Source organism: Ochotona princeps, chromosome 18 (genome assembly GCF_030435755.1).
Source record: "Ochotona princeps isolate mOchPri1 chromosome 18, mOchPri1.hap1, whole genome shotgun sequence".
Classification (NCBI taxonomy): Eukaryota; Metazoa; Chordata; class Mammalia; order Lagomorpha; family Ochotonidae; genus Ochotona; species Ochotona princeps.
In genome coordinates, this window is record NC_080849.1 from 38,719,882 (window position 1) to 38,747,142 (window position 27,261).

A 27,261-nucleotide genomic window follows, 5' to 3' on the forward strand; every position below is an offset into this window, starting at 1 on the left:
GAAGGTGGTTGGGGATTTGGTCATGGCCACAGCCACAGAAGGCAGTGGAACACAGATTTTTCCTCCCTGGGAGTTTGATCTCAGAACCCATTTTCCCACTTTGCTTCTCAGTTGTGGTAAAATACACGTAGCCTTTACCACCATAACCATTTTTTTTAAAGATTTATTTTATTTTTATTACAAAGTCAGATATACTGAGAGGAGGAGAGATAGAGAGGAAGTGGAGCTGCCGGGATTAGAACTAGCGGCCATATGGGATCAAGGCGAGGATCTTAGCCACTAGGCCACACTGCCGAGCCCCACCATAACCATTTTTAAGCGTGCAGTTCAGAGGCACGAGACAAACCCACACTGTTGTGCTGTTGCTGCTGGCATCCGCCCAGAGGACTCATCGCCCTGCATGGCTCCGACTTCCCTGGCTCTGGCAGCCATGCTGATCTTTGTAGTCAGGGTCCACTCTCCAGCTGCAGCAGTCTCTGGGTCTGGAAGCTCAGCATGGACTAAGCCCATGGTGAGTGTGGCGTGCCTCCTCTCCCATGGCAGCACTTACGCTGACTTCCCCACCTCCTGGTTGTGAGCAGCAGAAATGTACATGTGTGCCCTGGAAGGAGTGTGAGCTCGGCGGGTTCCCATCTTTTCTTCCTGCCAGTCTCAGATTTCCAGGTTTAAAATTGCATCTCTTGTTTTGCCTTTGAGTAGAAAAGCAACACATGTTCATTTTAAGAATTGTTGAAAATACTGAGAAGAAAATAATTAAATGCGCTGTTTTACTGGTCCTGATGATAGCTGCTGTTAACTTTTTTTATACCAATCTTGGAGTATGTGTTTATATGTCTAAAATCCTGAGTATTAAAGTGATAGTTTTAGACATGTTTCATAACCAATTTGTTTAGGGTTTAAGGTTAAAAACTTAGAAGAAACTACAGTAAATTTTGAAGTAAATACCTGACAAATACCACGAACAATATCAATCCAAAATACTGACAAATTGTAATTAATGAACTATTCTAAATGCTATTTTCTTCCTACTTCAAAGAAAAACAAGCTTCTTATAAGATTTATTTGAAAGGTGACAGGGAGGGAGGGACAGACAGAAAAAGAATATCGCCTGTGCATTGGTTCACTCCCCAAATGGCTGCCTTAGAGCAGGGCCAGGCTGAAGCCAGGAACCTGGAACTCCAGCCAGGTCTCCCACCCGGGCGGGAACACCTGGGGGGTCATCTGCTGCTGCCTTCCTGGGTGCATTACCAGGGAGCTAGATCAGAAGTAGAACAGCTGGGACTCAAGGTAGCACTCTGTGACATGGCGTGCTGGCTGCATAGGCAGTGGCTTAACTTGCTGCACCCAGCTCTGGCCCCTTCCTACTCATTTTGAGTAACACATTCCTGTCAGAGGTGACTGTACTGTTACAGGATTTTCCACAACAGAACTAAAAAGATAGTTCATGTATTACTGATAAAAATCATATGTTCAGTTTAATGTTACTTCTTTTTTCTTACGATTTATTTTTTTATTGGAAACTCAGATACACAGATAGAAGAAGAGACAGGGAGGAAGATCTTCCATCCGATGATTCACTCCCCAAGTGTCGGCAACAGCCAGAGCTGCGCCAATCCGAAGCCAGAAGCCAGGAGTCCGGAGCCTCTTTCAGGTCTCCCACACGAGTGCAGGGTCCCAAGGCTTTGGACTGTCCTCGTCCTTGACTGCTTTCCCAGGCCACAAGCAGGGAACTGGATGGGAAGTGGGGGCCACTGGGATTAGAACCAGTGCCCATGTGGGATCCTGGCGTGTTCGAAGAAAGGACTTTAATCTTTAGGCTACCATGCCGGGCCCCAGTGTTACTTTTTTTTTTAAGATGGATTTATTTTAATTGGAAAGTCAGATATACAGAGAGGAGGAGAGAGAGAAAGAGACAGGGAGGAAGATCTTCCATTGGATGATTCACTCCCCAAGTGGCTGCAATAGCCAGAGCTGAGGCAATCTGAAGCCAGGAGTCTCTTCTGGGTCTCACACCTGGGTCAAGGGTCCCAAGACTTTTGGCCATCCTCGACTTCTTTTCCAGGCCACAAGCAGGAGCTGGATGGTAAGCAGGGCCGCAGGTACTAGAACCAGTGCCCATATGGGATCCTGGCACATTTAAGGCAAGGACTTCAGCCTCTAGGCCACCATGCCGGACGCTAATGTTACCTTTTAAAAGATTTTATTTTTCAGTGCACTTTTCAGTTTGTGTAGCATATTGTGTTAAGCCACTACTTTCTTTGGAAGCCCAGATCCCATATCTGAGTGCTGGTTCTAGTCCTGGCTACTCCACTTCTGAGCCAGCTTGCTGCTGCATCCTGGGGGGAGCAGAAGATGGGCCGCTTACTTGGGTCCCTGCCACCCATGTGGAAGACACAGAGTTCTGGGATCTTGGTTTCAGTGTGGCCCAGCACCAGCTGTTGCAGGCATTTGAAGAGTCAGTGGGTAAAAAATGCCTCTCTTCTCCATCTCTCATCTCTTTCTCCCTTTCAAGTAGATGGATATTACTAAGTAAATATTCAAGCAAAATGGAGAGGAAAGAGCATTCCAATAACCTCCCTGTTCCCATGGATGCACAGCACGCTGCACCTCTTCAGCCTCCTCCCCCCACGGCACCGCATCCCTTACAACTGATGTGCCCGTGTTCACACATCATCAGCTGAGGTGCAAGTTCATTATGGTTCACTCCTGGAGCGACACATTCCTATGACGACATGTGGCCTGTGGCGACAACCAGACAATGTTTTACCTGCCTTACAACCCCTGTGTTCTGTCCATGCACTCTGCATTCCCCCAGTCCCTTTCCCGGTGGCAACCGCTGACCTTGCCCAGAATGTTGTATAATTGGCATTGTACAGCACATAGCCTCTTCAGACTGACTGGCTTCATTTCTTTATGTACATTCAAATTACCCACATTTTTCACTCTGATTTGGTAGATTTTTTATTATACGGGTTTAAATTAATTTTTAACAGATTTTAAAATTAATTTTAAAAGTAAGTTATAGGAGAGAGAGTATTTGATCTTAACATCCACTGGCTCACTCTCCAATTGGCTCCCCGGGCAGAGCTGGGCCAGGCCACAGCCATGAGTTTCACCTAGATCTCCCTTGTGGGTGGCAGGGACCAAAGCACTTAGGCCATCTACTTTTCCCAGGCCACTAGCAGAGAGCTATATTAGACAGGAGCAGCTAGGACATAAACTGGCCACCCATATGGGATGCTGGTGTTACAAGTGGCACGTTGTCGGCTATGCCACCTACTTAATTTAAAAAAAAATACATTTAAAAGCACGCAAGAGTGAGCTTACATTTGCTGGTTCACTCCCCAAATGACCATAATAGTTATAGAAAGCTGAAGCTGGAAATCTGGAACTCCATCAAGGTTTCCAATGTGGGTGGCAGGACCTTAAGTATTTGAGCCATCATCTGCTGCTTTGCAGGCATCCCACACAGTGACTTAGCTTGCTAGGCTGGTACGTTGGAACTTTAATAGTTTATTTACTTTAGCCAGAGTTGGGTCAGGCTAAGGTCAGAGACACAGAACTCAGTACAGATCTCCCACATGAGTAGCAAGGACCCCAGTAGTTGGAGCTATCATCACTGTCTCCTACATTATGCGCCATCAGGAAGCTTGAATCGACAGTGAAACTAGGACTTGAACTTGAGAATGCTGATATGGGATCCAGGTGTCCCATATTTTAACCACTGTCCCTCATGGCATTTCTCTCACGTATTTTTTAGTACTGAATACTATTCCAAAAGTATACCACTTTGTTACTGGACATTTTTCATTAACTTTTCTGTATTCAAGGTCCTTATAGTCCGATAAAGGAGACAGAGAAAATGCACTGGTGTGATAACCAAAAACAAACTCCAGGCATTGGGAACACAAGGGCCCATCTGAGGCAGGGGCACCTGTACTGTACCCCTCTGTCCTTGAGGTGATGAGAATGCAAGTGGGAGAATTGTGTCTGTCTTGGGAGTTGCTGTTTTGTAGTTAGTAAGATGGGTTGGTCACTACCCATTATGTAGCAAAGATGATATATGATCAGATGCTAAGGTGTGAGCCATCAAGTCTGTTATTGTGGGTGTTAGGAGGAGCACTGTACCTCCTCTTTATTCGTGGGATACAGGACCCCTGAACATGAAACAGTTGGGTTTATAATGCACAGTTAGTTAAGATGAAAAATGCTGGGTATAAAGGGGGATTACTTTTGGAATGCTGTTCACTCGTTGGCTTCTTGCTCAGTTACATGTTTGATGAGTGTGTGGAGATGACAAAGCAGATGGGAAGTAGTACATACGTCGTTTGGCGCTTTTGTCTTACAAAATCTGAGTATCATGCATCACTGCCCGGAGTATGTTTGTAAGACGTTTAGCCTGGTAGTATCTAAAAATCCAAAGTGAACATGCTTTTTTTTTTTTAATTGTACAGTCCCTTAGGCTCAGGGATACACTCTCCCACCCTTCCCCCTAACTCTTCCTCCCCCTACAGTTTTCCATTATAACAATAGTATAGTCTTCCAACAATGTGCTTTTTGACCCAGAAACTGCACTCAAAGGAATCTGTGAAACTGTATTTTTATATATTCTCGAGGATGTGTGATTAGTTTGGGATATGTTCGTTTATGAGCTTGGTTTTAGATTTAACACACAGCGTTTACTAATGTGCCCAAAACTGAACTACAGCTTTGTAGGCATACTGTTCTGTTTGGTCCATGTTACTGATGACGAAACTAGCAGAGTTGAACTTGGCCAAGCACAGAGCAGCCAGCAGAGGTTCAGTGGCCCTACCTTTATTCAATTGCACAATGATAAAGCACTTGGTTGAAGACTCAACATACGTGCCTCGCATGTATGTAAGACTAACAGTTCAGCAAAGAGCCGATGCCATGCTTCACAGAAACAAAACACTCTCCCTACTGCCCCCCCTTTTCATCTGTTTGTGCATATGCATGTGTTAATATGTAGGCATATGTCCCAAACTAGACCTGCTATGTGCCTCTGCAGGGAAGAAAGGGGAGAGGGAAGTGAAGAGACCTTTTCCTGTTCTCACTTCTATATTGTATTTTATTCTTTTTTTTTTTTAAGATTTATTCATTTTATTACAGCCAGATATACACAGAGGAGGAGAGACAGAGAGGAAGATCTTCCGTCCGATGATTCACTCCCCAAGTGAGCTGCAACGGGCCGATGCGCGCCGATCCGAAGCCGGGAACCTGGAACCTCTTCCGGGTCTCCCACGTGGGTGCAGTGTCCCAAATCTTTGGGCCGTCCTCTCCTGCTTTCCCAGGCCACAAGCAGGGAGCTGGATGGGAAGTGGAGCTGCCGGGATTAGAACCGGCACCCATATGGGATCCCGGGGCTTTCAAGGCGAGGACTTTAGCCGCTAGGCCACGCCGCCAGGCCCTATATTGTATCTTATTCTTAGTTATGCATTAAAAGAATATATTGTAGAACTTTGCTTTTAGCAGGAGGAAAAGAACCAAGATATCTCAAAGACATACATTGGTAGTGTCCATTACTTTGGCTTGTCTGCAACAGTGAATCTCTGGGTTTAGTGGAATCTTAGGCTGCATGTATGCTTGAGATGGCTGAGGCTTTTCCCCTTTGCTCACAGGGTGCCATCCTCCCTCAGCTCCCCAGCAAGGCAGCAGGAAGTGTGCTATTGCTTTTCATTAGGTTGACCCACTCCCTGTCTGTCCTGGCTCTGCAGTCTCTCATTTAATGAGCTTATTTCCTCTGAATGTGCTTGGGTTGCAGTTTTGGGAAGGTCGCACTATTTTTATTTATGTAGTTCAGTAAAAGTTTTCAAGGGGGAGAACAGAGCTACTCAGGTGACAGTTCAGCCAGACATCTCCCTGGACCATGCACCAACCATGTGACATTAGTGAGTGGGCTTTATGAGAGACCTGGTTCTCAAGGGAAGGAGGAAGAATGGCAGGTGGAGGTGTGGGAAGATCTTCAGAATATTCTGGAAGAGACCAAAATAAGTTTATGAAAGACCTAAAGACTTCATGAGGATGTCACAAGCTGGAGACCAGGTAAACAAACTTGAAAGACAGCAATTTAAGTCGGAGACTCTACACAGTCACTAAACTCTTAGAAAATCTACTGTGATTATGTAATTATGTCTGAGAAAATATACAAATATTTGCCTTCTTGTACCCTAGTCCCCGGTGTGTGCAAGATTGGCGTTCTCAGAAAGAATCAAAAGGTTCACAGTCTTGGGATCTGTTTTGGAAGATTATCTGTGCGTGATGATCCTTAGTCATGGTGACAGGCCCACAAGGTGACATGACAATGCTAACCCACGTGCCGGAGCACACAAGCTTTCCCACTGAACCACCCCCGTGATTCAGTGCTCTATCGAGGGGAAAGTTCTCCGAGTTGTGTTTTCAGGGAGCAAAACAAAGAAAATACCACTGATGGGAAATGTGCAAAGTTCTGAGTTAGAAATTAGCTTGGCATTTTTTACTGGTAAAATTTTAATTTACCCTGAGTTAGGTTTTAGTTCACTCATGTGAGAACTCACGGTGCTGAAACTGCCTCCGCACAGACCCCACATTCATTGCATTTACACCACTGTCATGACTTGAGTTTTTTCTGAGCCCAGTGCCTTCATATACCATGTCCCAGTTCTGCTTGAATGCACGTTTAGTAATAGTAGCTTATGCTTGCCACTGGCTTGTAAGCTACTTGAAGCCAAGGAGTACCTGGGCAAACTTCCTTCAAGGATTAGGAGCATCCTCCGAATTTTTAGGTACTATTGCAAAGATTTGTAAAATTGAATGGATGTTAGATATTAGTGAGTTAAATATCATGAGTCACAATTTTCTGTTACTTCCTTTCCAGAATTACGTTATATAAAGATTGTGCGCAGTTCACTGTGTGTATAGTACTTAATGCTTTTCCATCCTGTTGAATAGGAACTCTCCAAGATCACGATGCCAGTGATATTTAACGAGCCGTTGAGCTTCCTGCAGCGGCTGACGGAGTACATGGAGCACACTTACCTCATCCACAAAGCCAGCTCCTTTTCGGATCCTGTGGAAAGGATGCAGGTGTGTGTCAGCCAGACCATGGCAGATTTAAGTCTTAGGGATTTATCTCCCACCTCTGCTCCCCAAGCCACCTGCCAACACACAGAGTGAAATCCAGCACTGGGGTGGGTCACCTTCACAAGGGCTTCATTGTGGCGTGGCCTCTGTGGCCCCTGCCTTCTGCTAGCCAGAGTGTGACCTGGGAGGAAAGACTGACGGGGACCAGTGGAGAAGCAGAAGGTGGTCGTGACCACACATGGGCATCGGGAGCTCTTTTTTATAGGAAGTGCTGTCGTGGTCGCGGTTCAGCATTGTTTCTTGCAGATTTCCTGACTGTGTTGCCACACATGTACACATGCTTGTCCCCAGGTGTGTATAAATCTACACACAAAAACATTCACGTGTATTAAAAGGCAGTGAGGTTGCACTTCTCATTTTTGTTTTACATAGAAGATATTTACACATGGGTAGATGAGGTAAGAGTAGAGAAGACACATTTTCTCATTCCAACAAAGCGGAACTATCCTGAATAGAATTCTGTTGTTTCATGTATGTAAATAGGTCCTTCCCAGCCTCATTGGACTTGACACCAGTACAATTTAGTTTATATCTCTTCCCTGTGACTGAAACTCTTGTGCCTTTAAAAATGGTTTTAGATGAATTAAAAGTAATTTGGCTGTGAAAGTTCTTAAAATGTCCTCCAGAGAATTTGTGGCAGTCACAGGATGTTAAAAAATATACACGTGCCCATGTTTGGGAATAGTGCTTAAGAGATTCAGGGCTAATTTTCATTCTGAATGTCGAAGCTGCCATTTTAAAAACCCAAAGTAATTAGTTCAAAATAACTCGGTAAATGACTGTCCTTAGCAAAATTTCAGTTCCTAAAGAATGAAGAGCCAATTGGTTATAACTGGTTCACTGCTCTGTCCCCCAGTGTGTGGCTGCATTCGCGGTGTCGGCTGTTGCTTCCCAGTGGGAACGGACCGGAAAGCCTTTCAACCCACTCCTGGGCGAGACCTACGAGTTAGTTCGGTGAGGTCCCTCCCTCTGGGTGGTTGGGTTTGTGTGATTTTACAGAATCTTTCATATAAAGAGGAAAAATCTTCTTGTCGTGAGCATCACCGGCTGCAATCATGTATGATTGGAGCACAGTAATAGTTTTGTTGTTTGTTTCTGTGGAGCTTGTTATTTTAGAGCTTGTGTCCAAAGCACTGACATACATGTGTTGCAGCATTATAAAAAGTAAGTGCAGGAATTTTAGTATTCCTGAATTCATGGGAATAATTAGTCTATTTCCCATTGCATACATCATATGACATGATAGGATTTTCAATAACCGTATAAGACATATTGGCATAAATACCTGCTGTGGCCAAAAGCTAGTGAGTGCATCCGGAACTGTAGTTCTGTTTGCCTTCATTAGCCTGGTTCTTGTTTATTTGCAACCAGAGGACTTAGTTAGCTGTAGCTTTTCTGAATCTTCCTCTTCTTTGTACAAATTTTATCACTCATATATTCCCTGGTTGTTTGAAAATGAACACATCAAACTTTCCAGTCTTAATATAAAGTTTTGCCTATACATGGTTAATAGTGTAGTTTCAAGTATAATTATAAAATTCATGTATGTGTTCTTTCTTTTAATATGTCTTGGTAAGTAGGATTGTAACCAGTGGATTTAGTACTTGGGGTTGAATTTGGGCAATTTGCCAAATGCTAAATTCTTTCATCATGTTGATAGAGTTGCTGATTGTGTCAGACCTGTTTAATACTTTGATTTTGCTTTTTGACTGAAATATATCAACAGTACACGCATTCGCTATTTAAACTAATGACAGTGCTGCCTCTTTTTTTAATTCGAAGGGATGACCTTGGATTCAGACTCATTTCTGAACAAGTCAGCCATCACCCACCAATCAGTGCATTTCACGCAGAAGGATTAAACAATGATTTCATCTTTCATGGCTCCATCTACCCCAAACTGAAGTTCTGGGGGAAGAGCGTAGAAGCAGAACCCAAAGGAACCATCACCTTAGAGCTCCTTGAGTAAGTCCATCATTCCACTGGGCTCTGCTCCTGGGTACCTGCTGGAAAGTGTCAGTGGATACCGGGGCACACAGACCTGACCTTGATGTTCACGAAAGCACAGAAGAGGGGAAAAAGATGTTTCTCAAGTGTTAGCTACCACCATGTCGGAGAACTTGAGAGATGTGGCAATAGCCATGGCTAATTAGTCTTTGGGTGGTGTAGGATGTTTCAGTTGATTATGAAGCTTAGATCTGTTGTAAGATAAATGGATTGGTCATTCTATGATGGTTCTTATGAAACAGATTTCCTGCTTGTCAAGATACCAATATTTTGTTTAAATATGTTCCCCTTGCAAAATACCACAATGACAGTTGTGCGGTGCAGGCTAGACATCAGGTCGGTTGGGAGCTGCTACTGGAAAATTGGGTCTGAATCCTGAGGCACTGTCAGCGAATGCACAGTCAGCACACTGAGCCTGATTCTTCAGTGTTTACAGTGGAGCCCTGGATGGAAGGCATAAAGCAAGAACTTTCCGACTCTGAGAAGTAAATGGAGGCAGGCAGATTGAGGAGTCACGTCCTGGAGACCAAGATGGCAGTGAGAATCCTGTCTCTCCATCTCTCTCTGTCTCTCAGTAGAGGACCTGGACAAGATGTCCTTAGAGCAGGGGGTTAATGGGTTAAGTCCTGTTTTATTTGATCTCTCAGCCTCACCTCAGAGTAATAAGCACTGGAGCCATGCTCCTGCAGTAGTGGTGGCAACAGCAGTAACCCGCACAAGGACCTAAAACTCAGAGAAAATGGGTAAAAAGGCCCTTAGGGTCCAAAAATATGAATGGGATCCCTGTTCTTGTTCTTCCACGTCACCTCTTTGACACAAAGGAAGCCTTGGGTGTGGAAAGTGCTATTCAGTGAAGAGACCTCAACCCCAGCCTGGCAGACAGAGTGTGGAGGAAGGGGCTGCCAGGTATCTAAGGGGCTGCAGAAAGCCAAAGTGAGGAGAGCACTCAAGGACAGCAGCCCTGAACCTGTGTGTGAATGCCTAAGCTTGCATCTGCACTTGTGCACTGCAGTGACCTGCAGTGGTGCATACACCCAAGGCGTGAGAGCTGGGTGCCTGCGTGGCTGAGGAGGGTTGGATGTGAGTGACGCTGCACGGGTTTTAGAAAGTGAGCCCACAAAGGAATCAGAGCCTGAAGAAGGAGCATCGGGGCCTGCTTAGAACTGCTTGTTGCTTCCTAAAACAGAGTAAGAAAATTCATATTGCCAGATCATGTGAACACAAAGTCTTATAATAATATTCAGAATTAATGGAAAATGAATGAGTATAAACTACTAAAAATTATTTTCAAATCATATATCCAGCAAAGCACTCACATGCAGGATATGTAAAGCAGTCTGAAAACTCAACAGTGGGGGAAGCAGTGCCTTCAGGAAGTGGCTCCGGGCCTGGCATAATGGCTCAGTGGCTAAAATCCTCGCCTTGCAAGTGCCGAGATTCCATATGGGCACTAGCTAGTGTCCCAACTGCTCCGTTTCCCTTCCAGCTCCCTGCCGGTAGCTTGGGAAAGCAGTGGGGAACGGTCCAAAGCTTTGGGACCCTGCACCTGTATGGGATCCCGGTTGTGTCGCTGGGGCTATACAGATCTTTCCAGACATTAGAATTCATAGAACTGTGCACTGCCAGAAATGCATTTTACTGTATGCAAATTAAAATAAATTAGAACACTATGCATGAGAATAAGTACACGAAGACACAAAACATTTTTTCAAAGATAAAGGATGTATAAATTTGGAGTTAACAGGAGTTTTTTTGCTTTGGATGAGCTAGAGGGCACTTTCTCTGGAAAGTGCGAAGTAAATTTTCATTTTTATTTTTTGCTTCAGATTTAATTTTACTTTTCATACATTTAACCAGATTTTAAACTTTAAGCTTAAAAATGTAAGCTTAAAGTAACTGGGAGCCAGCTTTGTGCCACAGCAGGCTAAGCCTCCACTTGATGCCAGTGTCCAGTGTCAGAGTGCTGTTCAAGCACTGACTGCGCTGCTTATGATTCAGCTTCCTGCTAGTGTGTCTAAGAAGGAAGTGGAAGATGGCCCACATGCTCGGGCCCATGCCACCCATGTGGGAGTCCAGGATGGAGCTCCTGACTCACATCTTGGTTCAGACCTGGCAGTTGCAGTCATTGGGGAAAAAGAACCTGTGGCTGAAGGATCCCTCCTGCCTTCCTTCCATCTGTTTCTGTCTCTTCTCTGTGTCTGCTTTTCCCTTCTCTCTGATGTTCTTTCAAGTAAACAAATAAGATAGGGTCTGGTGCTGTAGCCCAGTGGCTTAAGTCCTCACCTTGAATGCTCCAGGATCCCATATGGGCACCAATTCTAATCCCGGCAGCACCACTTCCCCTTCAGCTCCTTGCTTGTGGTCTGGGAAAGTAGTCGAGGACTGTCCAAAGGACCCTACATCCGTGTGGGAGACCTGGAAGAGGCTCCGGGCTCCTGGCTTTGAATTGGCGCAGCTCCAGCCAAGGCTGCCGCTTGGGGAATGAATCTTTAAAAAAAAAGAAAGGGCCCGGCAGCGTGGCCTAGCGGCTAAGGTCCTCGCCTTGAAAGCCCTGGGATCCCATATGGGCACCGGTTCTAATCCCGGCAGCTCCACTTCCCATCCAGCTCCCTGCTTGTGGCCTGGGAAAGCAGTCGAGGACGGCCCAAAGCTTTGGGACCCTGCACCTGCGTGGGAGACCCGGAAGAGGTTCCTGGTCCCGGCATCGGATTGGCGTGTACCAGCCCGTTGCAGCTCACTTGGGGAGTGAAACATCGGATGGAAGATCTTCCTCTCTGTCTCTCCTCCTCTCTGTATATCCAGCTTTCCAATAATAAAAAAATCTTTTTTCTTTTTTTTTTTAAAGAAACAACCTTAAAAAAAAAAGATAATTATATGCATAATCTATAGGCTTTTCTTACTCCATTGCTTCTCTATTTAAATAGGTAAATCCTACCTTTTTTAAAAAAAGATTTATTTCTATTAGAATGTCATATATACAGATAGAAGGAGAGACAGAGAGGAAGATCTTCCGTCCATTGATTCACTCTCAAATGGCAGTGGTTGGAGCTGCGCCGATCCAAATCTAGGAACTGAGAGCCTGTTCCTGGTCTACCATGTGGGTGCTTGGTCCCACGCAGCTTTGGGCCATCCTCAACTGCTTTCCGAGGCCACAAGCAGGGAGCTGGAAGGGAAGTGGAGCAGCTGGGATACGAACCGGCACCCATATAGAATTCCGGGTATTTACAAGACAAGGACTACTAGGCTACTGTGCCAGGCCAACCTTTTTATTTTTTAAGATTTATTCATTTTTTATTAAATATTTAAATCACAGAGAGAAGGAAGGACAGAGAGAAAGATCTTCCATCTGCTGGCTAACTTACTAAATGGTCAGAATGGCCAGAGCTGAGGCCAGGAGCTAGGAGCTTCCCCCAGACCTCCCACATGGGTGCAGGGTCCCCCAAGGTGTTAAGTCATCCTGCACTGGTTTCCCAGGCCACAGACAGGGAGCTGGAAGAGAAGTGGAACATCTGGGACACGAACCAGCACTCATATGGGATGCCAGTGCTTGGAGGTGGAGCATTAGCCAGTTGAGCTATTGCACCAGCCCCAGTCCTACCTGTTTCTCACTGTGAGTTGTTCTCAAGGGAGTTGGCAGAGTCTTCAAGCTTAATCATCTTTAGCAGCATGGTCTCTTTTCCTGGGTGCTAGCATTTGGAGCACACACATTTTGACACGGACCTATGCTTCTTACTGATACGTGTATACTGGGTTTGTTTCAGACACAGTGAAGCCTACACATGGACTAACCCCACCTGCTGTGTGCACAACATCATCGTGGGGAAGCTCTGGATCGAACAGTATGGCAGTGTGGAGATCACAAACCACAAGTAAGGCCCAGCAGGCTTCCTGCCCACTCCTCCCGTTTTCCACTGATCCCACAGACTCACCTTGTCTTCAAAGCGGCTTTCACAGAGCTTGGTGAAAATGCAACCCCTGAGCCAACAGAAGCTCATCAGCTCACTGAATCAGGCCCATTAGAGTTTCTGATGGAAGAGTTTGGGTGAGCTCTACTTCCTAGCCCCTGTGTATCCTGATTCCATTTTTGGCTCGTTTTCTCAGGTTGCTAGGCTTGTGTTAGTCACACAGAGTTGTTGGCTGGGCAGGCAGGGCTTAAGAATTACTAAGAACAGTTGGGTGTGCTTTGTGAATGTGAGCAGGACGCTTATTCTAGGTGACTCTTGCCTGTCTTATGTGTGATGGTGAGTCCTGTAGTGAACAAGAACTAGGAATGATTACTTCTGTCTGGGGCCCAGGACATGGGGACAATCAGCTTGGCATCAGGTAGTAATCTGACTTAACATTCCCTTCACAGGACTGGGGACAAATGTGTGCTGAATTTTAAGCCATGTGGCCTTTTTGGTAAGGAGCTGCACAAAGTTGAAGGCTACATTCAAGATAAAAGGTAAAGTTTACACTATAGGTGTCAGATAATATGGGTGATGGCCACTAAATAAAACTGCTGTATAAAACCTGGGAAACCAGTATTTCTTTTACTTATATATTTATTCCTTTTATCATGCATATGTTTCCATATTTATTTTTTTAATTATATACACGTATATAATGAAATTTCACACACACTCACAAGGTAGAGTGAAATGGAGACAACAAGATACGAGGAAGTTCTTCCATCCACTGATTCAAATGACCCCAATGGCCAGGGCTGATCCAGGCCAAAGCCAGGAGCCTGGAACTGTATCTGGGTCTGCTACATGGGTGGCAGGGCCCAGGTACTTGGGCTGTCCTGCCTTGCATTTCCAGGGCATCAGTCAGGAGCTGAAACTTGAACTGCTGTTGTAAGATGCTAACATTATAAGCAGTGACTTAACCCACTATGTCACAACAATGGTATAAGCAGTGACTTAACCCACTATGCCACAACAATGGTCCCAAGATGGAGATGTTTGAGATGGAGGTGTCTGTTAAAGAATGTCTTCATCAGCATCTTCACAGTAATAGTCAGCTGCAGATAAACACTGGTTTAATCATTGGCTAAACGTCTACTCTTTTGGACAGCAAAAAGAAGCTCTGTGCCCTCTATGGGAAGTGGACTGAATGTTTGTACAGTGTTGATCCTGCCACTTTTGAAGCTTACAAAAAAAATGATAAGAAGAACACTGAAGAGAAGAAGAACAGCAAACAGGTGAATGTCCTGCTGGTGCTATCAGTGAGAAGCTGGTCTCGTGCTTTTGTCCCAACCCCGTGAGAGGCAGCCCCGCTGCCGGCCTTGGTTACAAGTGTTCATATTGCCGATGCCTGCCGATGCTCTCCTTGTGTCTTTCACACGGGTAGCTGCCTTGGCCACAAGTGTGTGACATCACCTTGCAGCACAGGGATATGTGCCACTTTGTAGCCGTATAGCAGTCATGCATGGGACTTGGATGCCATACACATAGCTTTGGAAATCTGGGCTCCATCTTGTTGTGGGCCTCATCTCCTTTTCCTCCTGTTGGGTAGGTAAGATTTCCTCAAAGGGTGCTACTCGTTTTCTCCTCCTGTCATTAAATCACCACAATTAAGAGCATCAGAATTAAAAGGGTCATCCTGGGCTGCAAGTCCCTTCCTATAAACTCCCACTCTGTGGGATGGTGACTGCCTCATGGGGCGCACAGCTGCTTGTTGCCCTTCCTCTAGGCAGGAACACTGAGAGCTGGGCATGGCATCTTTGTTGGAAGATAGATTCCCTTTCCAGTAAGTAGCATAGTGGTTAAGAGTGCAGGCTGTAGCATCCTGTCTCCAGTGTTTGTGAGTAATGGAAGCTCGGGTCAATGTCTGAGCGCCCTCGTTTGTTCTTGGCAACAGCGGTGTATTCAGTGAGTTAACAAATGGCAGTGGCTCTGGAGGGGGCCTGCTTGGAGACTGATGGCCGAGGCCTGAGGTCCTGTTCATGTGTCCTGGGTCTGCCTATGCTGGCTTAGACCCCTTCCAACCACAGACTCCCACGCCTCATTCAGACCTATAGGTCAGCTTCAGTCTGGGGGCTCTTCTGGCATTCCACATGTACAGCAAGGATAAAGAAATCCTGATGTTCCTCACAAGTGGAGGGTGGGCATGTGAGTGACTGACTGACGGCTGGATTCTGCGTGGGTCCCGGATGAGGAGTACTGTTGAACACTCAGCATCTCACTCCCCTGTGACTTTGGCACATTTCTGTGTTTTCTGTCCTCTTCAGCTGCCTTTGCACAGTTCTGCTTTCTTCCTCACATCCCACCTTCCTGCCTCCTTGACCTGCGTTCTGTTTTCTGTGGCTGTCGCCAGTGGTCCTGGAAAGGAAGCGCCCTGGGGCCCAGGGCCTCTGACTTAAGCTTCTTGGCTATAGCTCCTGTCAACAGGAGGAGGCTTGGCGGAGGCGAACTGACCAACACACTATATAGTTCCTGGTCTGTGTTCACTGCAGGTGTCTTAACCTGTGGTTCTAGATGTGCTGATATTTGTCACTTCGGACTCTTATCCTTGCAAAGGTTTGAACTTTCTGCCTGTAAAACTGTAGGCGTATTTCTTCACAGGTAGTTACAGCAGCACTGCACATGTAGGCCCACCAGCTTAGCTGTGGCCCATGGAGCAGGCTGGTAGGCAAAGGAAATGACCGTTTCTTTTCAGTACACCATCTTTTTAGGCTCTCATCAGATTGCTTCACAGTTCCTCCTGGGGTTGTCCTTGCTGATTTTGCTGGCCCACCCCAGGGATGACCGGCACCTGCTGTTGTCAAGACAGCTCTCATGCTGCTGGCCCCGCAGGGTGTGCCTCAGCAGGCAATTGCAGTCTGTGGGGAGGGTTCAGATGTTCCTCAGGAAACATGCAATGAGCCGTGTTGTCTTCCAAAGGGGAGGCAGAAGGTGCAAAGATGAAGGAGAGCAGTGGAAAGTGGTGATGCTGCTTTGCATGCAGCTAACGCCAGTGCTGCAGCATCTAGAGCTCAGTCACTCCTGGGCTTCCTGGTCCTTCTCTGAGGGAACAGAGACATTAGTTAGGATTAGCCTCTGTTGTGTGTCCCCACATGTTTAAAGCCTTCTGTCTAAGCCGTGCCCATGTGTTGACTTCCCTAGATGAGCACCTCTGAGGAGTCAGATGAAATGCCCATGCCGGATTCAGAAAGCGTGTTTGTCATCCCCGGGAGTGTCCTCCTCTGGCGAATAGCCCCACGACCACCCAATTCTGCCCAGGTGAGTCGTCCTCTTTTATGCTTTGACAGGGCTGTCCTGGCTCCCATGGGGCCAGCCCAGCAGCAGGTGCTGCCTTGGAGGTCGACTGTCCCAAATGCCTCCTGTGCATGCTTGTCTCCCCCCAACACCCAGGCTTGGTTCCTATGTGCCACTACCCCTCCTTGCCCTGAGACCTGGCAAGCACATCCCTTCTGGCATTGGGCTAGGAAGGTGTGTTGGGTGGGTAAGGCTGGTCCTCAGTAAACACAAGGTGGCACACTCCTGTTCCAACTCATCCCGACTCAGTCATGCGTGATGGGTCAATGAAGAGAGAGTGTCTATTTTGCTTACAGTTATTCTTAACGTTGATGGTGTTAGGGGGTGTTCTGAGAGTCCCATTTCCGGGAGTTCTTTCAGATGAAGAACCCATGGGTTTTGGGGGAGACAATGGGTATATGAACCAGGAAGGTGACTGTCAGTCACAGGGCAGTGGGGAGAAGCATGTGCTGGGGCGGCACCCATTCTGTGATCAGGACTGTTTGCCGCTGCTCCATGGCACCTGTGGGCATGACACTGTTGCCTCTTTGCAGATGTATAACTTCACTAGCTTCGCCATGGTTCTGAACGAAGTGGACAAGGAGATGGAGAGCGTGATTCCCAAGACGGACTGCAGGTTACGGCCTGATATCAGAGCCATGGAGAATGGAGAAATAGGTAATTCAGCTGTGATGGTGCTTCTGGTGAAGATGCTGTCCTGAGGGCTGGTGGCTACTGCCCTCTGGTGATTGGGAGCATCCCCAGGGCACTGGCCTCCGTTAGTCTTTCTGAGGGACTTGCGGATTGAAATTCAGTAACCTCTTTTTAGTTTGGAAATTGGAGGAAGACCTTATTAGCTCATGTTAGTTTATTAATCCTCCCTTGGTAATGTAATGGACTCTGTGACCAGAGGCAGATGGTAAATGTCAGAGGAGATCTTGTGGAAACAGCAGCATCTCCATCAGCTGCGTGCTGTCGCTTGCCTGATCACTGCACACTCTGGATCTTTTCTTATCCTCCCTCTGGCCTCCAAGTGGATGGCCTTCTCCTCTTCAGTTGTAAGATCTGTATCCTCCTCCCAAAGGGGCAGGTCCATACCATGAGGGATATGGGACAAATATCTGTGGACTCTGGCTGTCACATGTTGGGGTGGTGGCCTGTCAGGGCCAGGGACACTGGTCCAGGTGCAGGGATGCTGTCCCAGCTCAACGTGGATGCCCTGCAGTGTCATCCTGGGACTTGCTGGACCCTCTTACAGATGCTAATGGGGCTGAGACCTCCCCAAAAACCTGGGATGTCACTTCCAGCTTTTCTACCCATTTTTTTTTCCTTTAAAGCATTTAAGCCTAATTGTTCTGGCCTTAAGCACCAGCAGGAATGTTTCAGCAGATGCAGAGCTTGCGGAATGCTTTGATTGGGAAGGAGTTGAGCTGCATCTGGACTGCGGCACCACAGCATGGGCCAGGACAGGTGCCCCATCTCCCACACTGCTCCTGTGGGGCTGTGAGATACTGTGGTGGGCCCTCTCCAAGCTGTGCCTAGTCCTGCACCTCACAGGGTCCACACACAGCTTGTTTCTCATTGCTGTTTTTATTATAGATCAAGCTAGTGAAGAAAAAAAACGACTGGAAGAAAAACAAAGAGCAGCACGGAAGAACAGGTCCAAGTCAGAAGAGGACTGGAAGACAAGGTGCGTGCCTTACAGGGGCAGGTGGCTGAGCCCCCGGGGTATTCTGTGGTGTGAGGGGGAGCCACAGGACTAGGGCCTGACTGTGAGGCCTGGAAGGGAAAGTTACCTCCACTGACTTGGTTAAGCTAAAAGGATTGCATGGATGACAAGGAAAATTGGCTGTTGGGGAACTGAGGCTAAAATATTTCCACACATGGTCATGGGTAGTTAATGAACTTGCTTCTTCCCTTCTGGCAAGCTCTGTCCTTCCTTCAAGGGGCAAAATGAAATCCAGATTGGCAGTTTGCGGCATAGAAATGTTCAGCACCCCTTGAGTTCCAAGTCCTGTGTCTTGGATGGACATCCCTGTATTATTGATGTTTAGAGTTCCTGCACTTTCCCAGACACAGGGTTCTGATGAGTATTGGACATGGATTTGTGTAAATTCACATCCTGGATTCCATTTAGAAACAACTAGGCAGTGGAACTTTTAATTTCTGAAACTTTAGGGAAAAAAATCAGGAATTTTCTTATAATCACTTGTATTGAATAACAGGAATAACAACATTTTCTACATCTGTCACTTTATAAGCTATTATCCCATAATTCAGTTAAATCCTGGATACAGCATGGATATGATTTTTTCAAGCATTCCAGTAGATACTGTTAGCTCTTTTGCATTTTAGAGAAAGATGATTATTAAAACAAGAAATGACCTTTGACACTGGAATATTTTTCTGAATAAACTAAAATAATGTGCTATTACAAAACGTATGTCAGAGCTACTGTGTTTACTGAGGGGCAGGACCTTGGCCACCTGTTGTCCTCGCCCATTTATATACTCCAGGGACCTAAAGCTCAGTGGTCTCCAGGGTGAACATCTGCGGTCTAGGCATCCCTGTGTGTAAGGGCAGACCCCAAGACAGGAGCCTCTGCTTCACTCATCCCTCAGTCACAGCCACAAACGATGCTCACTGCACCCTCAGGGAAAAGGTTTCATGCATCTCATTTTCCCAATCTCTTGTGCAAGAAAACTGCTCTTTTGTAGGCGATTTCCAGTCATTCCTTCGTTTTTATCCCATATGTGGGATGCAGGTATCCTAACCACCAAGCTGTATGCCCCAAGCATTTTCTCCTGGCTAGAACTAATGACCCCTTGTAGAAATCATTTCAGGAGGTCTTTTCCTGCCCTTTGCTGTTACATATACTTGTCTGAAAGTCTTCAGACTTGAGAGACTGCATCTCTTTGTTGTTGGGTGGGCAGGATGGAGATGGCAGGAGTGCTCCCAGCCTGGAGGCTGAAGGAAACCCTGCTGCCTTGCCTCTGTCCAGCACTCCAGAAGGCTTCCCACAGAGCTGCAACCAAGAGCAGATGCTCCCACAAGGGTAGCCGTTGCTTTTACATAGACCCACTGTACAGTGTATAACTCTTTGCTCCTCTCAGTTTTGTACAAGGAAAAAAATCTAATGGCACAGGGGTCTGTGACTTTGAGTGCACACACAAGGCATTCCTTTATGTAGTTTCACACCTGAGATGCCCACACACCTGGACAGAAGCCAGGAACTCAGGCTGAGTCTTCCATGTGAGTGACAGGAGCCCAAGCTGTGGAGCCACCGCTGCAGCTTCAGAGCGTGCATTGCTGGTAGGCCAAGTCAGGTGCCAGAGCTGGGAATTAAACCCAGGCACTCTGATGTGGAGCTGTCGGTATCTTTGTTGCTAGTCCAGCCTCAACCACCCACTCCTGGATGGAGTGGCTTTTCATGTTGTTATTCCCTTGATTCTGATTTCTCTGATTTTTTTTAAAGTACTTGACTTTGCTAAGTTTGCAAGTGAAAGTAATTTTACTGCTTGGACTTTTAAACAATTTTTGTACTTGGAAATATGTTCTAGTAGGCATTTACGATATCCCAAAAGATTGTGGAAATGGAATTAAAAAGGGCACTTGTGGTATAAAAAATTTTGAATTCTTTGCAGTTTTTTCATAATACACATCTTTTGCAAGGTTTTTCAAGTACCCTGGTATGATCATAGAAGAAATAGCCTATGATAAAACTTTCTTTTCCCCTCGTTTAGGGTTTCTGTTGTTGTGGTGGTAACAATAGGAACATTGGAGATTCGCCAAACAGATCTAACCTTACTCTTTCACACATTTTCTAGAAGCAGCTTATTTGGGAAGAAATAGCAGAGGTGTAGAAAACTGTTACAGCAGAAGCTAAATCATATCTAGAAAATGTTTCACAAAACCCTTTGAGCAAGTGATCTTGTTTCATTACCGGAAGCAAACTAGTACTGTGGAAAACAGAATGTGTGTTTTAAAGGTCACTAAGAGAACCTCTTTCAAATAAGAAAAGCCAGATGCACCCTAAAGCTCTAGGAGCTGTGAGCAGATTTTCTCTGGATTGATTTCAGTGAGTTATCTGGAGCATATTAGAAAAATTATACTCTGTAAAGTCAAACCAAATATTTTTAGCAATTAATGACTTAGTACACTTTTGTTTTTTCACCTTGTCCATTTATTTGAAAGAAAGGGAGACAGAGATCTTCACTCCCCTAGTTCACTGCCCAGATGGCTGCACTAGGGTGGAGCCAGGAGCTTCAGTCAGGGCTATCAAAGGGATGGCTGGGGCTTTCTGTTAGCAAGGAGCTGGACTGGAAGTGGAGCAGTTGGGACGTGAACCAGCACCCATCTGGAGTACTGGTGTCACAGGCACAAGCTTTACCTGCCTGGCCACAGTGCTGGCCCTAGACAATTTGAAACATGAGGCCAAGGATCTTGAACACAGCTTCTCTCAACTCTGAAGATCACGTTCGTGTTGAGTGATTCGATGTTGCTAAATGCTGTGGAAAATCCTTCCCCATTATGCTTGCTATTATTACTCCCTTTGGAATATTAGTGTAAGTACATGTCCCCAGAGGGAAATAGCATTAGTTCCACAGTCTTTTCGGGGATCCCTGACCTACAGAAGAACTGAATCGTAGGGGAAGCCTGCATGAATGGGAAGACCCCAAGGCCCCGGGTGGTTTCTTGCCCTTGCAAATCTTGGCCTTTCTCTTTACACAGGTGGTTCCACCAAGGTCCTAATCCGTACAGTGGAGCCCAAGACTGGATCTACTCCGGCAGCTATTGGGACAGAAACTACTCCAATTTGCCTGACATTTATTAAAATGGCAGACAAGTCAGAGTGTTTGGCTAATTTACAAATAAGTCTTAAATCTAGGTTTTTAATTTTTTCCCCTTGGTTTCTACTCATCTTTTAAAAAAATGCTCATGGGATAATATGCACTTGATCCACAGAAGTAGGGCACATGGTGAAGTTGATGATGAAGGCCTTAGGAAAAATGCATAATTTTGCTATCCCAACCTACTTACTTCAAGAACTATTTTATATAGAGGTAAGACAAAGTGCTGGAGATTGCTTTTTATGGTTGCTGTTGCCATATTTACTGAAGGTTTATACCCAAATAACTTTAGCTTTATGAAATTCTATAGAAATCCCAAACCAAGTTATTTTGAATATTTTTATGCTGTCATGCTTGAATGTTTTAGATAAACTTTGATGTTTAGAATCCTCCTACACAATGTTTATGTGCTCAGATGTAGAGGTGATGTCATTTTGTAAACACTACAATGATAAGATGCCGTTTATTCATACTAACCTCTCAATTTTACCCCTTCCTGCCTCCAAAAGGAAAAGCTGGCTGAAAATTCAGAATAGGTAATTCTGATACAAAAATCGTGAAAGAATTAAACTGGACAAGGTATTTCATTTACTTTAGTGTTCTGAATTCACTTTTTTAATTTTCTGAAATCAATGAGTTAAAATGTTTAAATTGTACATGTATGAATTGAAAAAAATGTATAGTCATTCACAATATTGTAGAAATAGATTTTAATCATTACATAATGACAAAGATTTTTAAATGCTTGTTTCCAGTGGCAAATGCCACCAGAGAAACTAAGCTGCACTCCTGTGTGTACTGTAAGTGTTCAACTCTATATCAAAGGAGGTCTTGTGCATTTCAAGTTTGCAAGGTACCTGTGTACTTAAAATATGTATGGAGACCTACTGTACAGTAGTTTTACCCCTTTAATTGGGGTGCATTAATCCTAGAGTGTTTATCCACCCAAAACCCAGATTGAAATATTGCTCTAAGGGGCCTTAGGTAGTTGCCAGTAAGTTATTTTAATGCTGTCTTGAAATTAACAAGTGTTATGAAATAATCTACCTGATACTAAATAAAGGCTTTTAGAATGTCCCCCTATAGTGTGGTTTCTTCAAAATTTTAAATACACTGAAAGGACACTTCTCATCAGTCAAGTGGCATCATCAAAGAAATCCTTATAGTGTCACCACTCTAGGGCCCAAGGGCTGCCCCCAGGCATTTAGCAGTAAGGCTCTCTGGTAAGTACAAAATTGAGCTGGAAATGCTGCTACTTTCCAAAGCTGGAAGGACTCAAGTCTTGTATTTTGGGGGTCTGCATTGATCCTAATTTATAAAAATCAGGACACAAGGGTTTATGCTTGCATGAAGTTTATTGATAAATTACGCTTGGTGGCAGATTCCACCTTGAAGGTTGATCAAACAGCGTCTTTCTCAGCATCTGTTAGGAGTAATGTAAACATCAAAATTTTTAATCCTGGAAACAACATTTAAGCTGGGTGGAAAAATCAGAATTGCATTATCTACCTCCACTTGATTACCAAGCTCAATTACCTCTGCTTTTGTATTAAAATACTCTAAGAAAACTTTTCACCAGGAAATGCTAGACTGTGGCAGTGAAGCCTGCCTTTGAATAAATGACACCTTTTATCTATTGCTCAGTTTGTTTTAAGTAACTGAGGTAATTTTGGTTTTCAGTCCATTTATTGCCACTTATTCATGTGTTTTTCTAGCTACTGTCATTCCGCTTAAAAGCATCAGCTGGCTTCCCACATCCCTTCACATTTCCACCCTTCTCTGGCTCCTGCATGCCCTAACTCAGTGTCCAATAAAATAACTTGTCTCCTCATACTTCCTATTGGGTAAGGTACTTTGTGGTCTTCCAGCTGCCTCTGCTGTCCACAGTGCAACAAGGGGCTGTAGCGCAGGGCTAAGAAATAATCATTTAAAATATTTTATCTACAGTGAATTCCAGCTATTTCCAATTTACCCATTCTCTCAACTTGGCTGTGCAGTTCCCCGCTAGACTTCCTTTTCCACAGAATCTACCACAGCACTAGACAAAGAACAAAAAGCCCCTTTGTGAGATACCTGCTGTACATTTTTAGTGACTAGTGATTCAATTGGAGACAATAGCATTAGCTTATATCCCAATTAATTCAATTTTAAATATTTGTCTCCAATAAATTGAAATGTAGAAAACTCAATATTAAGGCCTACATATGGTGGTAGGAAAATTTACCTACCAGTTTTAAGTTTCTGTTCTGCGAACATGGGCAGTAGTCACAGTAATCTCTCCAGCAATACCATAACTTCCAAAGGGAGTACGTTTGTCACCAGATCCTGAACCTTTTTTAGCTACATCTTCTACTGGGAAAGCAACAGAAAGAAAAACTGGGCTTTGTGGCCTGGGCATGTCTTGTCCACTTGTAGGAGGACTAGCATTCTGGGGATTTGGGGGAGGCTTCTGGAATTTTTGGTCTGCAGGAACAGCAATGGGCACTTGTACTGCAGCATATCTCTTCATGGCATCTGACTGTGAAACAACAGCATGTCCAGGAAGAGGTTTCCACTCCTGAGCCTCCTGAACATTGGAACCTACTAAAATAAAAGGTGGGGCACTGGTCGTCTTGCTGTCGTCCATCATCACATAAGTTGGAGAAGTGACTTTCGGTGGATGCTGCAGAAACTGTGGATCCTTAGGATTAGATAAATAGAGGGTTGCTTGGGGGAAAGGCCCAGGCGCAGGTGGCGGTGATGGGCGGCTTTGTTGATTCATATCAGTTAGACAATAAAGGGTCCACATGTTAGAATATGGTGGTGGTTGTCCTGCTTCGCTTGCTGCTAGTGCTATAAAAAAAACAAAATTTGCAGCCATTAAAGGTTTGGTCTCTATCAGGTGCTATGCACAGTAATGTCTGTCATTCTTTTACATACAAACAGCTGTAATAACATGTGCCATAGAGCATGCTATAGAGAGGACTAAGTCAATTAGGCCTGGTAATGTGAGAGAAGAGATTCTCTACAGTTGGAAAACGGTAACAATATAGTGGTGACAGCCCGTGGCAAGGACACTACTGTGTTGGGGCAGAAGTAGCAATCTCATTCTAAGCTGCTGTTTCCAGGTACTTGAACTTCAGACATGGCTCCCTGGGGGTCCTCAGAGAGGAAACAGACAGTTACCAACATTCCTAAACAAGTCAAGCACTAGATGCTGTCTTAGTGACACATCACTAAGTATTCTGGCCCTTCACAGCACCATTACCCTCCACAGTAATTAGAATATCCCAGAGTGCCCCTTTAGGCAAGGCTTGACATTATGGATCCTAGGGGGCAGTGAAAGTCTAGGCCATCCCACAGCAGGCTATGAGAACAGAGGCCTAGACATGACCTCCAAGGACTCCAGAATGTCAGGTGTCGCTTGTCTAATGAAGACAATATGGTCTCAGAGCTGAGTGCCACAATAGGTCCTGAGAGAAGTTCCCAGGGCAGAGGTCCACTTTGCCCAAAGGATCTATCCATCCCTGATGCAGGAACAAACAGCACACCAGACACATGATTAAGCAGGGATGTTTCCTACAGATAACACATTCAGTTCCTCTCAAGCTTATTTATAAAAAAGCCAAATCTTTTTTTGCAGTTTGATAAACTCAATTTGAATTTTCTTGCTAAATGTGCTGAGGACACACCTCCATTTTGCTTTAAAAAAAAAAAGTACTTGGAAACATTGGCTTGGCCTGGAAGTACTGCTTAAGCCACAAATACAGTGCCAGTCCTACATGCTGCACTCCCAGCACCGCCTCCCACTGTGCAGAGTCTCTCACACTGCCAGACAGAATCTGGTCTTTATTCTTAACACCTACTTTGGTAACACTTCTAGGTAATTCTAACTCTGGCCAAAGAGTCTGCAAAAAGAATGGGGGCACTGGCTTGTGCATGTTCTTTCCATCCCTGAAGACAGAAGAGCCCCCTGCAGTAACCCATGGTTGGGCAGGAGGGTGGGCGGCCCAAATGCCAGCATGAAACGGAGGTGGAAGTCACAGCCTGTCCATGTCCCAGGGCAGCAGCCAAGGCGGGGCACCTGTTGGGGGGCCTGAACTGCACTGGGGGTCCAGTGCCAGGCTCTGCTCTGTGGTTGCCACCTGCCTGCTGCCCTGCATCACAGAGGTCTGCCCTGACCTTCCCTCTCCCCATCCCTCAGCCACAGGAGGCTCCCAGGCAGGAAACAGTGCTTGCCCTGGCACCCCACAGCTGCTTGCAGAGCTCTCCCGACAGCGCGGAAGCAGTCAACACACCACCATTTCTTTGACTTTTTAAATGCCACAGCCCATGGAAATGCAGTGCTGCAGTTGAGTTTACCCCACAAGAGAGATTTCACACTGATACTCCTGCATTAGTCTTGCAACAGCATCATTCAGATCACACAGATATATTTCTGCTGCCTGGTAACAGGCTTTAATAATATATTTAATATATATGCAGAACACTGGCACAGCAGTACTAGGTTACTCAATCTTGAAGCCAAGCTTTTGGGAGGTTACTTGAAAACTCTCTCTCCTTACAATAGAGTAAAATTTCAAGTACAGCAAAGCCTTTAAATGGGTTTGGCATTTAAAAACTCATTTCACAATAAAGATTCTGCCCAGTCATCTATCCTGCACCTAGATGATGACCTGAAGTACAGATGCCACCTGAAATGCAATTTGTCATTGTGTGTGTTAAGTATCTAATGTTCTTACCTGACTTCATCAAACCTGTTCATCAGGTGAGACTTCCCCTTGTGGTTCCATTTCGGTTTCAGTAAGACCTTCTGGAGCAGGAGGGAAGGGACCGCTAGATGCCTTTACAGGGTCGCCCCCTGTATCCCGGGGTGCAGAGTTCTCCCGTGACTCCTGCCCAGTATTGTCAGGGTCTACAGACATGATCTCCACTTCAAGGTGCAGAGATTTCGCAGAGCCTATTCTGATAAAGCGCTCTGCATCCAGGGGTTCTGCAGGTCCCTCAGGCTGAACGCTCAGAGAGGTGTCAGCAAACAGAACTGTCTGCATCGGGGAGTCATATTTTTCGTTCTCCAACTGTGCAAGTTTTTCAGGCTCTATAGATTTTCCAGACATGCTTGAGGCTGTCTTGGCCACTACAGGTCTGGGGCTAACTGGTGGTGACTGCTCATTTTCATTAAGACAAGCAACTTGATCAGTAAAAGGAATAGCTATTTGTTCTGGTATTTGTTCGATATAAACAACTCCTTCAGTCACAGGCTCATTGTTATATATGGATGAAATATGAACAGCTGATGTGATCTCTACATCGGCCTGAAAAGGGACCTCAGGAGCAGGAGGTTCTTGTTCACCCTGCAAGGGGGATGAGGAAGCTGTTGTTGGTTCAGCCTTAAGGTCTTTAGGTTTAGAACCCAAATCTACCTGGACAGATGTTTGGCTCACAACCTCCATAGTTACCACTTCTCCAGAATACTTAAGAGAACTGGTCACCTGGAATTCTTCAGCAGCCTCTGAGCCCAGGACCTCCTTGGGCACACCAGGCATACTTGTTGACACATCCACCATTAACACTTCAGACTGATCAGAATGAACAGATGAAACGTTACCTAACATCTGAGCAGCAAACTGAGCTGGGTCAGCGGGCACATAAGCAAACTCTGCTGGGACGGCTGCTGGAGATGGTGATGAGGGTGGCGTGGTAACCTTAGGAGAGCCTGGTTTGGAAGGACCACGTGCTGATTCTGGCATCTCAGGCTCTACGAACTCAGCATGAAGTGATGGAAACTGGGTGGTTTTGTTGCTGTACTGTGGTTTAGTTATATTGTCCTCCTCTGTGTCCGTTGATTTTTCCATTTTTGTAGGTTCCTGGGAAACTACAGATGTTCCTTCTCGCTCTTTTTTGCATCCTAGTTTCTTGTCTTGTGTTGCTCCTTCTGACCATTTCTCCACTAAAAATAACAGCCATATGGATTAATTAGCATCTACTCCCAAAGAACCTCAAAGCAAGCAAAAACACTGAACATTCAGATATTGATCAACACACACACAAAGAAGAGATCTACC

At 45.4% G+C, this 27,261-nt stretch overlaps 2 protein-coding genes across 8 annotated transcripts in view; one reads left to right on the forward strand and one right to left on the reverse strand.

Moving 5' to 3' along the window:
• OSBPL1A (oxysterol binding protein like 1A) overlaps positions 1–22,294 on the forward strand; it is a 197,820-nt gene extending 175,526 nt beyond the window's left edge. For all 6 annotated transcript variants that reach the window (XM_058677085.1, XM_058677086.1, XM_058677087.1 and 3 more), the window contains 10 exons: positions 6,949–7,083; positions 7,997–8,094; positions 8,923–9,105; positions 12,909–13,016; positions 13,502–13,591; positions 14,206–14,332; positions 16,236–16,352; positions 16,922–17,045; positions 17,967–18,057; positions 21,099–22,294. In XM_058677085.1, the coding sequence (XP_058533068.1) occupies positions 6,949–7,083; positions 7,997–8,094; positions 8,923–9,105; positions 12,909–13,016; positions 13,502–13,591; positions 14,206–14,332; positions 16,236–16,352; positions 16,922–17,045; positions 17,967–18,057; positions 21,099–21,201 (1,176 nt within the window). In that variant the 3' untranslated portion in view covers positions 21,202–22,294. The remainder of the gene's footprint in view (positions 1–6,948; positions 7,084–7,996; positions 8,095–8,922; positions 9,106–12,908; positions 13,017–13,501; positions 13,592–14,205; positions 14,333–16,235; positions 16,353–16,921; positions 17,046–17,966; positions 18,058–21,098) is intronic.
• A 259-nt stretch (positions 22,295–22,553) lies between these two features.
• Positions 22,554–27,261, reverse strand: part of CABYR (calcium binding tyrosine phosphorylation regulated) — a 29,830-nt gene continuing 25,122 nt past the window's right edge. The window contains exons 3-4 of one of the 2 annotated variants that reach the window (XM_004579598.3): positions 25,939–27,146; positions 22,554–22,640 (exon numbers count right to left, since the gene is read on the reverse strand). In XM_004579598.3, the coding sequence (XP_004579655.2) occupies positions 25,948–27,146 (1,199 nt within the window). In that variant the 3' untranslated portion in view covers positions 22,554–22,640; positions 25,939–25,947. Of the gene's footprint in view, positions 22,641–23,911; positions 24,050–25,938; positions 27,147–27,261 lie in introns of those variants that run through there. The other variant, XM_058676972.1, reaches the window with a different exon arrangement.